The sequence below is a fragment of the Xiphias gladius genome, chromosome 1 (genome assembly GCF_016859285.1).
Source record: "Xiphias gladius isolate SHS-SW01 ecotype Sanya breed wild chromosome 1, ASM1685928v1, whole genome shotgun sequence".
NCBI lineage: Eukaryota > Metazoa > Chordata > Actinopteri > Istiophoriformes > Xiphiidae > Xiphias > Xiphias gladius.
In genome coordinates, this window is record NC_053400.1 from 7,235,499 (window position 1) to 7,251,105 (window position 15,607).

Genomic DNA, 15,607 nt, shown 5'->3' on the forward strand with positions numbered 1-15,607 from the left:
TGTGAGTGTATGCGTGTATGGGCATATGTGTATGTGGGCATGTGATGTGCCCGTGCATGGCTGTAAGCAGCCCTGCAGTCAGCATAAGAACCCTGAGGACAATGAGAAGTGATGAGCATCTCCGAGCAAATGTCACTCAGCTGTCATATTGTTGTGTTTGTGTGTCAGTGTGTTTGCATATACAGTGTGTGTCTGCTTGGCTCTCGTCGACTCGCGCTTGTAGCCACTAGTGCTGACACGGCATGTCATGTTCCCCCATCAAGATCTGCTCATCATATTTCGCTCTTTGTGTGTGTGTGCACGTTTGAGTATGTTATGTGACTTCAGATGACCCAACAGCTAAGGACTGTGTTGTGACATAGGCATGTGGTTACTCTGGCTCGCCATAGTTTCTTTTTATAGAGTGCTAATGAGGCTGCAATAACAGGTGATGCTCCACCTAGATAAAGGCAACTATTATATAAATAGAAACAATCATTTTTGAGCAAAAAGACATGCATGCAGAATTGTGTTTATAAGTACACTTACAGAAATTCATTTCCCATGAAATTACCTCTCTGCACTGTGAGGACTATTTTTGCTGTGTTTTTTCTTGTTGGTGCACATAAAAAGCATATCTGTTTAAAACTATAAAGGTGTCATGGTGCAATGTTTGTAGCAAGCATAAGAAGGACTTCAAATACGTGATTTGTTACAGTTTGTTACAGTACCTGTGTATGAAATGTTTGCTGCTGCAAACTTCAAACTTTCAAATTTCAAAGTAGAAATTTCAGTATGTTTGCATCAAAAATAAAATACTGGAGTTTGCTATACAATTATATACGTAAGTGATAAAATTTTAAACAGAAACTTACACAAGTAAAAATATTACTTTGGTCTTTAACATGCAGTAGTTAAGAGGGGTACAGTTATTTGTTTATAGAAAGTTATATACATAAGATGTATCAGACAAGGTTGAGACAAAGCTGAGAAAAAGATATTGTTGATTTCCTACTCTCCATCTTTCCTCAAATTCAGTAAGATGGGTCAATAGGTAGTATTTTAAATTTAGGTTAGTATTTTAAATTTCCCTTCAGATACACAACAATTCAAGAGGCCAATTCAATTTGTTGTTTGCAGCACAGCTGATGGAAGCACGAACCTAATTCAGGTTTTATTTTTCTTCAACATTTCAAGCTCTTGCCTGACATTCATTAGAAAATCAGATGAAATTATTGCTTGTGCTTGTAACTGAGCACTAAAAATTACAGCTAGCAACTCATTAATATTTAATGTCAACACCTCAAACCCAAACACCTCAGTTGTCAGTAAATTCATTTCAAGCCTGTTAGGCTATACTGGGAAAGTATTTCTGTACAGCAAGTCTAATCCTCTGCATTTAATACATTATCAACCATCTGAGGAGTCTAGGACACACATCCATGGATGAGTTTTAAGAAGTAAATTTGTAGGGGACTCTCATCCCCGATTTTCTGCTACATTTATACAATTCCCCTGGTTTTTGGTCGCAGTAATAATACTAAAGCACACTACACCAATAAGTTAGATCTTAGTGGTGAGAAATGACCTGATTTCTGGTGTCCCAGACTCCAAACTTGCAGCATGGATTAAGAACACAGAGGCTCCTCCTGTCCTCAATATTGGTAGACTACTGCATATCACAAAGTTTTGCATTTTTATCCAAAGCCATCAGTGTGCCTCCAGTGTTAAATCTGAATTGTGGCGAACTGGCAGCTGCAGTAGCAGAAACTAGACATGGCCAGACAAACATACCGATGAGTAAAGCTAATCTGATCATAGAGCCTGACTTTTGCTTATCCTTAAACTAAACCATAAACCCACACAGTGAGCTGTGCTTCCTTAAAGCAGATATTTCTTCCTCATTGAGTTCTTGGCAAAAACATCCACCATATTATTCAAATCCAGATCTCTGACCACATCTGATTTACTTGCCAGATAAAAAGAGACATCAGAAAGACATCTTGGTTGTTCTCCCTCACAATTCGTGACTGGCCAGTGCATATTTTTAAACTGGCTGGATTCGAAAAGTAAATAACTAATTGGGATGCACTAGTTAAGCCTACCTCGGACGGGCAAGTTGATATCTTCTTTGGGGATGTTAGTTTCTCAGCAGGAGATGCTGACTCTGTACTCAGCAGTGTGAAAACCACACAAGTGGATTCCCATGGGATCAGACCCAATAGTATATATAGACATAGCTAAAGTGATCCTGATTCTCGATCCATATCAAGAAGGCCAGGATTGTATGTAATTATATATTCTGTGTTGGAAGGGATTCGTCCCTCATGGGATATTAGAAATTTTCCACCCATCACTGATTTAAAAAAATAACCTTAAAAAATAACCTGGCTTTCAACTAAGTATAACTCTAACCTAAAACTGAATTTTAAATCTTAATAATTTTAATGTCCACTCTAGATATAACTACTTTTAGCTACGAAACTAAAAAAAAAAAAAAAACCTAATCTCTATTGCAAAACATAAGCTTCCTGATTATTCTGGATGCCAGGAAAACTGCCTTTAAGTTTAATTTTGGCACAACAATGTGTGTACATAATTTATATTTCTTCATGTAGACATAAAAATGCTATCCCTATTTTTCTTTGTTTTACAATCCCACTTACATGTGGGCTGTTTTGCTCATGGCAACTGACAAAAAAAAAAAAAAAGGAGGAAAGAGTACACGCTTTTGCACAGACTGTTGATGAAATGCTGCTCCCTGGCTGGCTTGTTGTCACAGTGATGGAAAAAAAACACAAACACAGACCCCAACAGAGTACACAGACCAGTTCGTCCTCCACTTGATTAGGTTAGTCCTGCAAAGGAGCTGCCATCAGTCTTAATATTACGCTAGAAAATAGGCTAGCTCAGTCTAATGGAGGTTGTAGGGGCTGTAGTGTGTGTGTGTGTGTGTGTGTGTGTGTGTGTGTGTGTGTGTGTGTGTGTGTGTGTGTGTGTGTCCGTGTGTGTGCGTTTGTCCATGTGTCCGTGTGTGTGTGTGTGTGTGTGAGTGAGTGAGTGAGTGAGTGAGTGAGTGAGTGAGTGAGTGAGTGAGTGAGTGAGTGAGGGACTGTTGTATTGGCAAGAGACAAAATCTGTCCCCCACAGGATGCGTGAGAGCTATTCCATGGATCTTGTTTTAGCCATGGAGGAGCTGTTCTTGTTACATGTCAACCAGACACTGAAGTATGAAGAACAAAGTGGCCTCACAGAAGGAACACTAGATTCAAGTTTCCTCTCTCTCATAAGTGTGGTGACAGCCTTGCCTAGACACACACACACACACACACACACACACACACACACACACACACACACACACACACACAAACGAATACCCACCCTGACACATACTCATCTACTTCCTGGAGCGACAGCGTGCCCATTGAGTTGTGAAGGACTTCTGTATTCATGCAGTTTATGTCTATGTATTTCTCTCTTTCTTTTTATGCATCAGTGAATTCATGTCATGAAATTTAATGTAGCATGTGTGTGTCCACTCTCACTATTAAATTTACAAATTTTTCCTTTGCTTCACATACCTTACATTCAAGAGTGTTCAGTGGATGTGTAAAGACATCTGGCTAAAAGTGCCTCATTTTTGGTTTTGATTTGGACTTTATTTAGGTATTTCATATTTGACAAGAAAAAAAGGAGAAAGAAAGTTTGGTGTGAGAGAGGGGTGCTCTGACAGTGTCATTTCTATGTGTTGCCAAGTGTGATTTAGCTTTATGACATCTACACCAGAAATTAAAATGTCACAAAAATCTGGTGTTTTCTATCATCAAGACACAGATTGCCATGCAAAACAGTTCCTCTTAAATGCGTTAATTTAAATTTAGAGTAAGCACCTCCTCTCCCCGGTTTCCCAATAAAAACATCCTGACAATCAATTCAGTGTATTGCTATTAAAGCTGCATGATCGTGTTCGTTCCCCTTGGTCCTTTCATGTACTGACATCTTTATCTTTCTCTGTGGTGTTGTGTAAGCGTGAGGATACGTTTCACATCAGTCTTACTCAGGATTTACAGTATTTTAATGGTTGCTGCCAGATTAACACTGACGCTGACACAAGTTCACAGTTTGTGCTGTAGCCCATTGAGCTGCAGAGATTCCTCTGGGAAGTGCATTTTTACACATTTCAGTTTTCCTAACTGAGCTGTTAGCCACACAGACATAAGGAGAGGAAACTGCTGAAGTAAAAATAGATGCTCTGTAATGTGTGAAAACATTTTCTGTGCTGCAAAATGATCTGCAAAGAATTGAATAAACTAAACTTATTCCAGAGGAGATTGGGGAGTTTGCAGTGAGATTGTGGTGTGGTAGCTTTGAGTCCTGCTTTACTTCTTGTCTTATGTCCCATGTTCTCTTTCCAGATAATCCCAAATGAGACTGACTTCAAACAAATGGCAGTCTAATCCCTCTGTGTTATTGATTCAGTGTCAGTGACAGTGGTGCCTTTAGCTTGACCTAAAACAGCATAAAATTCAAACAAGTGATGAATAATCTGATCCGTGTGATTTATTGATCATCAGTGTCCTTCATAGAGGACTTTGTTCCAAAGCCTGTGAAGTGATGATGTGGTATTTGTTCAAAGATGAACAGTGGTATAATTACATGCAGGGCTTTTTCTGACCACTTTGGTGTACTAGGTCAGATTTCCACTGGCACTCCTAAAGGCTTTGATCTTTTCAGAGCCAAATAACTTAATGGTTTATTAGTTTCATTCAGATTTATTCAACTTTACTCAGCTTCAAGGGCACTAGGATAGCCAGGAACCGCCTTGGACTTTAGGAACTAACAGCAGGCATCTTAGAGGTTCCAGATTTCTCTCTCACATACGTCTCCACAGTGAATATATGAAGACATAATTGAAGTTCTTTAGTCTCATTAGATGACGAATGGTCTGTTGTCACTGGAGGCCTGTTTTGATTTTCCTTAACTTGAAAACATTTTATAATGCAAACAACCACTGACAGTTTTCTAGACCTATGTGATTACTAAATATACTTTGAAAAGCCATGTTAAATGACAACAAAACAAGCAGCAGCTGATACGCAGTGTGGTCAGTTAGGGTCAAGGAATGCACATCTGACTTTGATGGGAGCTCCATCTGAATTCCACTTCAGGCATATACTTAATAAGCTTGTGAACTTCAAAGCAGCAAATTTGCTTTTGCCACATGTACGCCATTTCTTTTCAATCAAAGCATCAAAAAATCCTCTTGTTTATTCACACAAAGTGATGGCAGCAGGGTTACCACATAGAGTGATCAGAGTACAAGAGAATGGTGCAATACAGTCATCAACCCTAGACCACTGCTGCATCTGCATACAGCATTTGGTGTAATTGATCACACTTTGTTTAGGGCCCAATTACAGCCCAATTACAGTCAGTTAGATACAGTACAATAATGTGTCAAAAAGAAACATCTACTGAACTTCACGTGAAACTTACATTCTCAATGTCTGAGTTATGGTTAATTTTGGGGTTGGATCCAGTTAACATCATCGTGCTAACATGCTCAGAGTGAAACTGCTAACATGTTTATGTTTAGCAGGTTTAATGTTTACCATGTTCACAATCTTAGTTTAGGGTGTAAGCAAGCTAACATTTGCTAATGAGCACTAAACACAAAGTATAGCTCAGGCTGATGGAAATGTCATTACAGATATTTGATGATAAACCAAAGTTTTTAACAAATTGAAATTTTAACCTAATGATAGCGCAAGATGAAATGTAAGGTTCACCTAAGTTATTGAAATTCATGTGAATGTCTGGACAAAATTTCATGGTAGTCTGTTCAGTAGATGTCCAGACATATCAGTCAAAACTACAAATGTCGACCACATAGTGAGAACCAAGACTAGGTCAGAACCAAGACTAGGTCAAAACCTAGTATGTGGCTGGATCACCCTTTATCTGTTTGCTTCTGTCCTACTCTCTGTGCTCACATGTACAGTATTTTAATTCAGCCAAATTCCCAATAAAGCAGTTCTGATTTACATGTTTTTCTGTTTCTGTTGTCAGACAACAGAACAAGTATGAAATAGTGACTGAAATGTGGCCCATTAAGACCACATGTTAACCAGCAGTCACTTCCAAGCCATTTCCAAGCTGCTGCTCTGCGCTGCTAAAATCTTGATTGATTTTATGCCCACGACGCCTGACAAAATCACCACCCATAAATTAAAGACAATGGCTGTGCTGTGATTTCGGCTATATTTACTTGTAAAATGATCAGTTAGAGAGAAAGTTACAAGCTCATTCACGTCTCTGTCAGCTGCTGTGAAGTCAATTGAATGAGACACATGGAGAGGTGTGCCTGTGGAGGGGAAGCCCAACCTCGTGCTCGCGCAACAATACTGCAATACTGGCGACTCTCTTCAATGGAAAGTAGCTAAGGTTTGTCCAAAAAGTCACTAGGTTTGTCACTGGGTGCTTTTGTGACGAAAAGTTGCTAAAAGGCTGAGAAAAGTCAGCAAATCCAACAACAAAGGCTCTAAATTGGCAACACTACCTGTAAACGCCCCCCTAATGGTTCAATAGAAACTGTTTGCACCAATTTGTTTTGAAAGAGCAATGTACCAAAGTTTATGGCAGTTCATCCAATAGCTGCTGAGGTATTTCAGTCTGGACTAAAGGGATGGACCGGCCAGTGTTCAGGCAGACATTGCCATTTTAAATCGTAAAACATAATTTCCATAATCTACATAAGAAGTATACGGGAAGAAAAATTGCATCATTTTAATCTATCTTCCATTTTTCATTTATTTTATTTTCCTTGCTGATCTATGCTTTAGTTACACACAGTGGAATTTGAAAACTCTTAGTGAAATGGAGGTTTTGACAGATTATTGTAGATACCCTTCACAAACACACAAGGGTGAAAAAAATTGTTAAAAATTTGTGGTTGTGTGTTGACACTAGCGTCTAAGAGACAATGTGAACTGACATTTGTGAAACAGAGACTTATTTGTTCCATGAGACAACACTCCAGGAGTGCTTCGAAAAACACTGTCTTGCCTTTTAGACCCACTTATTTACTAATAGTTACCATTTTTTAATGCTTAATGGTGTGCTCCACAGTTCAATAAATATTCTAAATAGTGTGGCGGAATTAATAGAGGTACCATGGTGATGAGTGAATAGCTAAATGTGGACAAAAACAATAACGGAGCATTGAATGGAGATCTTGTAACAGGGAACATAACGCAATTTTTTATGACTATCAGTGACTTCTGAATTCAAAAGTCACTGATATTAAACAGCCTCGACATAACTGAAAAGTCTTCATAAAATAGTTACAGTGCTTACTTTTCTTCAGATGGGTTATTGAGGCTATTTGTACAGTAAATGTTTGTGAATAACAAGTTTGGCAAGTTAGTGATGAACAGTCCAAAACCGAAGCTTCGCCTGCCCAGTGTCATGTTCCCTTTGAATAGGTGCACTGAGTTTGGTTGCTGTGTACTACAGCACTGGGTGCAGGCCTTATTAACAGAGTATTGGGCTTCAGCATGACACCCATCAGGCAAATCGAGGCAATTTAGACCCTCCCTCCCTCCCTCCCTCCCTCCCTTGTTTGATTGTCTGTCTTGTCTCGTCCACCTAACAAACAGAAAAGATTATTAAATTGTATGAAATGTAATGCAAAAATTAGTACATTTAATATGATCAGGATTTTTTGTGCTGGCTGTCACCCAAAGTGGAATTTGAGTAATTGTGTAAGCAAAGTTTATTACCCTGTGTGAGTTTGACCGCTTGATATTTGATACATGTTGATACAGTGGTCCTTGGGGCACAGAAAAGCACCATCACAGATTGTTCCACAGCAGAGTGTGTTATTGTACTGGAAATGTTACACATGCTGAATAACATGTCTTACTCTGGCATTTCTGTCTTTCTCAGTGCTCAGCGGTCTCTGCTCCAATAACTGTCCAGAAGATGTGAAGGTAAGAAATCTGTCTTTGTCTGCCTGTTGGTGTGTCTACTTCTCTAATGACAGCATAAAATGTAAAGTGTGGTAAAGTTGTTTCTTATCCATCCTGACAGCTGACCAGTCTGACCAGGTGTGTGTGCCTCGGTGAACTGCCGATACCCATTGCACTTATCCTTATATGCATAAATCTCTATTCTCCTCCAGAGTCTGTAGTCACCAGTTGTTTAACAGGAAGAGAAATACTCTGAAATGCCACCACTGCTGGCCTAAACAATTATGGGGAGAATCAACTTCATACTCAGGAAATCAGGGAAGGAGATTTGAATGGGTGATTTGTTTTTTAACTCTAGGTCCTCATAAGCCTCTATTTATATGTGAAGTACCTCTCTTTTACTGCATTTTAAATAAAAAAGACAAAAAATGGAAACCACAAAAACAAATGAGGTTTTGTTTTATGCAGTAAACCAGCACCTGATTTTCACCTGCTTATACTTCTCCTCCTTTTCTTCTTTGTAATGGAGACAGGTAAAAGACCTTCATAATACAACTCAGTAGCCCATGTTACGATGCTGTATTTCTTTCTCTTCCTATTGTTTGGCATTTTCCAATAAAATATCATGAGGGAATTTTTGAATAAAGGGGCAAATAAATGGTAGGTGTGCCTGATTTCCAACTCCTGTCCTTGTAAAATATAGCTTGACGTTATGTTCGCTCGTTGTTTGTTGTTGTTCAGGGACACTTTGACTGTGATGGTCTCTGCTGAGACTGGGTTGTACTAACAATTTTATAATCACAGGTATCCATCCCTAGTTTACTCTCTGCTCAGATTCTGGAAGTTTATGAGATATCCAAGACTTCATGTCTGCATTGGCGTGACAAGCCCAGACAGTTTTTATCAGTTTGATAAATAAAAACCTTTGCAATGTTAAGTTAGGCCTATCAAAGAGGTCCCAGCTTGGCCTTAACCTCCTCTTGTGGCTCTAGAATTTGTCTCATTAAGAAAAGCTTGGTTAAGAAAACACCATCAATACATCATTAAAAGGTGCAGATACCACAATGGAAAAACTTAGAACAATCAGTTACAAAAAAACACATAAATAGAGGTAACAGCAGAGGATGATATTTTGTATTACTGCTTTACAAGAATTTGTCTACGATGAAATCTGCATATTGAAGACTATTGCAATCCAGATCAAACAAAGCAATTTCACCACCTTACCAAATATTCAGACTGAACATTTTTCCATAAAAAGCTGTTTCTTTAGGTACTGGTGAGAAGATGACATACAGTCCCGGAAGGCAATTTTGAGTAATAGACCCATCAGTTGGAAGGCGCCAGAACACTTCCCAGAAGTACAGTATAAAGTACTATGAGGGAAGATTTTATAACTCACAGCAGCAATTATTTTATCCTCCATTTCAATGATTATGTGGTATACAAGAGTAGAAATATGCCATTTATGTTACAAAGTAATCTTCCAGAAATGTGCCCTTGCACGTATTTAATCGGACAACACTTTGTGTTACTAAATGGCGTAGCATTGCGGCAAATGCTGAGCTAGTTTCAACTATTTTGTCAGATAACTCCACATTTGTTTTTTGTGGTCGTTTCTTCTTTCTTTGTTGCTGGAAGCCTCTGCATCCTCATCCTGTCTGTGCCAACATATTGGCCTTATTGAAATGAATCAGGGGGCTACATTAAGAGTTTAATGGAAAGGGTTTAAATTAAGTAAGCACCATCTAATAAATGACACCGATCAGCCACAACATTAAAACCAGTAATTGTGCATATACAGTATATATATGTATAAACGGGAGGTCTTAGACAACTTACCTCATTCACTTGAATACACATGATATATATTTTTATATATATGTGTGCGTGTGTGCGTGTATTTTTTTTTCCCATGACATTATCCGATGGCTGTAGCTACTAGTAACACTGCAGAATAATACTCCTATCAGACAGCAGATGCACGTAACCTATGACACAGTGCTACTCAACTTGTGTTCAGCCTGCATTGAATCCTTTCATATGAGACAGCTGTTGCCCTGCTGTTGTTAGCATGTAAGACTCCAGTCTACAGTGTAGTTCTTACACTTCAGTGATAAACCTGAGAATTGCAATGAATTACATCCAATAATTACCCAATGAAAGTTAAGTCTCAGTTTTTACCTCCCTTTCTGTTCCCTTCTCTCTTCTTTTTTGACAAGTGGGTTAAATGATGTTTAAAAGTCAGCATCTTTGAATTAATTTCCATCCCTGGTATTAACCTGCATCCAATCCTGATCGAGAAGAGAGTCATGGAGGAGGGTCAGCTGATGTACGTTGACCCATCCAAATAGAGCCCCAACGTGGGTTTGACCTGCATCACTGTGAATCGGTCTGAATGGTCTGAATAATAGTGTTTTGCATGGAAAACATACCATGAGCTTTTATATAGTGTACTTTTGAAATTAAATGTAGCCATCATTTTATCCAGCAGTTAGCTTTATGCACCTTTATTCATCCCAACGAGCTAATGTCAGATGCTCATGTGTAGGCGGATGGAGGAATTTGACAGAAATGTTGTAGAGCGGCCAGTAGCATCACTCCTTATACAACCTTTCACCAGTGGAGAGCCCTTTGCAAAACACATTAGCTTTGACATCAGCAAGGGGCTGCCTGTTTTAGAGTTGTTTTGGTTTTCTGTCTGTCTACTCTTCCACCCGTTTGTTGTCTAACTGAAAGGTATGATGAATGCAGTAGACGAGTGGAGCTTGCGGCTGTTTCTACTCCTCTCCTCTCCCATCCATCAACCACGTCTATCTTTTCATTTCACTCTCCCGCTCCTCTTCCTCTTAGTCACACCTCTCTTCCGCTGTCTTTCTGTCAGCCCGCTAGCCTGCTCCTCCATGGCTTTCTCATCTCTCTCACTTCACTTCCCTTTTTTGACCTCATTTCTATTCCTCTCTCACGCGACTGCTGAGTGTCACAGCATAAAGGGCCAAGTCGCTGTTGCAGTGTGTATGTTTGCTTTACATGATTAGCTGATGTAAAGCGAAGGATGGCTCGACAGATCTCTTCATTAGTTGTCATCCTTTCATAATGAGGAGATAAGACAACCTCTCTGTATACGCCCACACAGGCACCCATCCGTCACACTCATTTATGCTCAGTCAGATTCAAGCCAGCTAAGTCAGACATTTGCCATGTCACCTAGTGAAAATAAAACTAAAAAAGTGCTCAAGGTCACTGTGGTGACAACTTGCCTGCCTGTCTTTCTGCCCACTCTTGCTCTTGTCACCCTTCCCTGTTTTTCCCCTCCCTCCCAGTCCTCTTTCACCCTCACTGACAGACAGCTGATGTGAAAAGATATTTGCAAAAATGTCAAAATTTGTCTCTTTTTTTATATGTGTTTGTATTTTTTTTTTTACAGCCTTTTGGTGTTAACCAGCCAGGTCCCTATGTCATGTACACCACAGTGGACTCCAACGGCTACCTGAAAAACGCCTCAGGTAAGTTATTTCTTTTGTTAATCTTTTTCCATGGTAGCTTTGACCGCTTATGCTAAACTACCCATTTCATGATAGAGAATAGCCAGAGAAGCATTTGTTTTTCTGTAAATCTCACTGTCTGAGCTTTTATACATCTGTCAGGCTTATCAATAACTTAACCCCCTAACAATGTCAGCTGTCCTTAGTCTGGCTGAACACCACAGAGTTTGAATTCCAGGATTTTAGATAGCAGAGAATGAAAGGACGTATTGATTTTATTTTCTTTCTTTCATTTTTTTCTATAAATTACAAAATAGTCTCTATGTCTCAAAGACAAATGCTGAAGCAAAAAGGGCAGCTAAACAAAGGGAAAACGGAGGTCCATCCAAAAAGTGCCGTAACTGAAAAGAAAATAAATCAGTCCAATAAAGCTCTAATCTTTGCCCCACAATGCTTCTGTGAGTGTGTGTGCTTAGTTCACACTTATTCTATCTACATTCTAAAGTAATTTTAGACCTTGTTAGATGCTGAATTACTGTGTACTTTTTCCTTCACCTATATGAATGCAGGTCTCGCTAACATTTGTTTTTTGTAAAATTCTGTAATATTCAAATGTTAAATTGTTACAGGAAAATAAATATTGAACTATTGCCTGTCAGGATTAATTTTTAAAAGATAACTACACTAATACTAACTATACTATCAATCAAATTTGTATCCTCAACAAACTGTAGCTTACTCAATTCTTTTCTTCGGATTTAAGTCCGGGGTAAAACTCTCTCTAGAGAGGAACAGTGTCTTTGTTTCAATTTAAAAAGGCACACAAAACTTGCGGACTTGTAAAGTTTGCAGCAGTGCATCACCTGTGGTTATATTTGTGACTTCTTTTGACAAAGTTCATTGATGATGATCATGATTATGCATGGAACTGAGTAGGACAGGATGATCAGTGCTGGAAGAGAATTTCTGTTGCTCATTGACTTTGAGTGGGTTTTTTTTAAAACTACATTTAAAGGGTTATTGTAATCAGTGCTGTCAATATCTGGCTGAGGTATTAGCAAGGTACCAAGTTGTAAATAGTAGAATTTAGTCACAAATCACCCTTTTACATAAATTATGACTAGTATTTTTGATTTGTATGTTGTAGCCTGTAGGATGGGTCTCCATAAGATAAGACATTTCTGCAACCCTGGGGCTCATAAACCCCTCCACCAACTAAGACTGCTTCAGACTAATAAGGAAGGAAAGATACATCGAGAGAGATAGATACATAGAGATATAAGTGCAGACACTGAGAACAGTTGTGCTGTGCCGTATTAGCTACAGTTAACCTAGTTGATGTTACATTGTGGGAAGGACAGAGAGCTGGATGAGGACAAGATGCACTGACAGCCTGGGGTCAGGGATATATATAGTCTGTGTGTGCATGTGTATTCCTGTGTGCAGCATAATCCAACTTTGTCAGATTCCATTGTTTCATTAATCTGCTGGCACAGTAGGAGTATATACAGTGGTTCCAAAAGTCTGAGACCATGGGAAATCATAGGAAGTCCCCCGGCAGTCTAGGCCTATAGCAGCATTACTAGGGGATGGTTCAAGTCACACCTGAGCTAGCCCTAAATATAAGCTTTATCAAAAAGGAAGGTTTTAAGCCGACTCTTAAACATGGAGAGAGTGTCTGCCTCCCGGATCCAAACTGGGAGATGGGTCCACAGGAGAGGAACCTGATAGCTTGGCTCTGCCTCCCATTCTGGTCTGCAGGCTTACCCCAACTAAGCCTGCATTCTGGGAGCCAGATTCTACTGCAGAATTTTAAATACTTCTTCATTTTACATGACATAACTACTCGTGTGTTTAAATGTTTCTGAATCCTCAAACTTTCTCATTATTTCCAGATTTACGTGACAATGTTAAAGATTTTCAGTGTGGTCTCAGACTTTTGGACCTCACTGTACATATTTAAATAGACAAAGGTAGATAGATCACGGTTTAACATGATGATTATTTCACTACCATTAGACATCTTTAAGCTCCTGGCTATAAAACAGTGCTTAAACTAATCCTCCAGTGGCTGTAGACTTTTCAGTTACGCGCTCTGTGTCCAAGCCCAAAGCACGCAGAGTGGACAAAATATCAACAATAGCCGTCCTGTATTTAGTTGTCTCAAAGTGGGATGAAACACACAGTTTCATTCCCACTCCGCACACTCCACTGGTTTAAAAGTTGCAGTTGAATGGGCATAGACAGAAGGAGAAAAAGTGGAGAGTGAGGGAGAGCAAGGGAGGGCTATTACCACCTGCACCCACACCCACTGCAAAGAAGATAGAGTGTGATACAGAATCCCACTGAATGTGGAGGCGGTGACAGTTTTAAAATCATACCAAAGTGAGACACTGAAAAAGATCCAGTGATTTTCGTCTGCTTTTGAATTCCACTCTCAACTAAAATAATTTAGAAAAATTACCTGAAACATTAGCAGTTATTTATGGAGGATGTGAGTCTACACTTGTAAATATTTCACCTCTTCTGCTTTGCAGTCCCACATGGCCAAAAGTACGTGGACATAAAACCCATTTGAGGAACATTAAAATGTAGCCTCTACTCCTGGAAGGCTTTCCACAAGATTTTTGAAAGTCCCTATTCAGCCACAAGAGCATTATTGAGGCTGACCACTGATATTGGGTTGTAAAACCTGTCGTGCAGTACGTTTTACAGTTCATCCCAAAATTGCCGGATTGGGTTGAGGTTAAGGTTCTTCGCAGGCCAGTCAAGTTCTTCCATGCCAAACTGGGAAACTATTGTGATGGTGAAATTAACTAACTAACTACTGCCGCAACAGTGGAAGCACAAAACTGTTTAGAATATAATTGTATCACCTTCAACTAAGGGGCCTAGCCCAAACCATGACTACAGACAAATAGGTGTCAGCATACCTCTGTACACTTTTGGTCATATAGTATAGCTGGCTTTAAAAACAGAATATTATGGAGAGCAAAATTTGTCTACACATGGGCAGATTCTGCAGTAAGGTATGTTTTTTAAGTCTTCCTAACACATGAATCTGAAACTCCTCATTTCTTCACCAGCTATTTGACGTGTTGGCATGGCATCTTTTAAACAAGCCTTTCTGATCTGCCTCTGACTATGTCACAACTGCAAAAAATACAAACGATATTCAGTAACTACCTTTACCTATTCAGCCTCTTAATCAGCCTTGTACACTGCTAGATATGGTCTTAAGATATGGTATGTCAAAGGTGGTGGGCAGGACCAAAAATACATCAGCCAATCAGTGCAGTGGATTATAAATATTGCTACTATTATAGTAATGGACCATTTTGTCACAAAAATAGATAAATCCATGCCAGGCTTTCTAAGAGGTGAAATGAAGCAGGATGGGACGTATTAGTGCGTTTGAGGACCAATACCATGTAAGTGTAAGGCCCAGGTTCGATTCTCCACAGGGATCTTTGGAGCAGGTCACCCATTTTGTGTAACTGAAAAATTCCACAAAAACATTTTTCAAAGAGCAGATGACCTTGATATTTTGTACATTCAGCCAGTAAATGTCTTTGTGGGGAATGGAATCCACAGAGTGCCTTTATGTTCCTGGTTTTGTGATGTTCAGTAAGCAGAATCCCATCCATTTAACATTAAAATATCCTGGCGTATTACAGTATGCCCATTAGAACTCAGGCTTATTTTTCCACTTTGTCTTTGACTGGAGTGCACAGAGAGAGGAGGGGAGCGAGAGTAGCCAAAGACTTTGCTGGCATAACTCCCCAAACCCCTTATTTAACAGCAGTAAAGTGCTGGCAGGGAGCAGGCTTCGTGTGCGTGTGTGTGTATGTATGTTACCTCATTGGGATCTTTTCCAGTATAAACACCAGCCTTGTCGGGACCATTAGTCCTCATGGAGACCAAGCCTGGTCCTAATGAGGGAAAACGTAATTTCTAAGGTCCTGGTTAAGGTTAAGGGCAAAGTGTGAATTGGTTATGGTTAAAGTTAGGATTAGGGTTTGGGTTAGGCCATCCACAATGATTGGAATTTAATGCATGTCCTAATAACAAGAGTGTGTGTGTGTGTGTGTGTGTGTGTGTGTGTGTGTGTGTGTGTGTGTGTGTGTGTGTGTGTGTGTGTGTGTGTGTGTGTGTGTGTGTGTGTGTGCA

The 15,607-nt window shown here is 39.5% G+C and overlaps 1 protein-coding gene across 1 annotated transcript in view; it reads left to right on the forward strand.

The window, feature by feature from the left end:
* The window catches only part of itfg1 (integrin alpha FG-GAP repeat containing 1), a 155,281-nt gene that overhangs the window by 110,088 nt on the left and 29,586 nt on the right, over positions 1-15,607 (forward strand). Inside the window, exons 13-14 of the mRNA XM_040131108.1 lie at positions 7,930-7,973; positions 11,380-11,458. Coding sequence (XP_039987042.1) covers positions 7,930-7,973; positions 11,380-11,458 — 123 coding nt within the window. The remainder of the gene's footprint in view (positions 1-7,929; positions 7,974-11,379; positions 11,459-15,607) is intronic.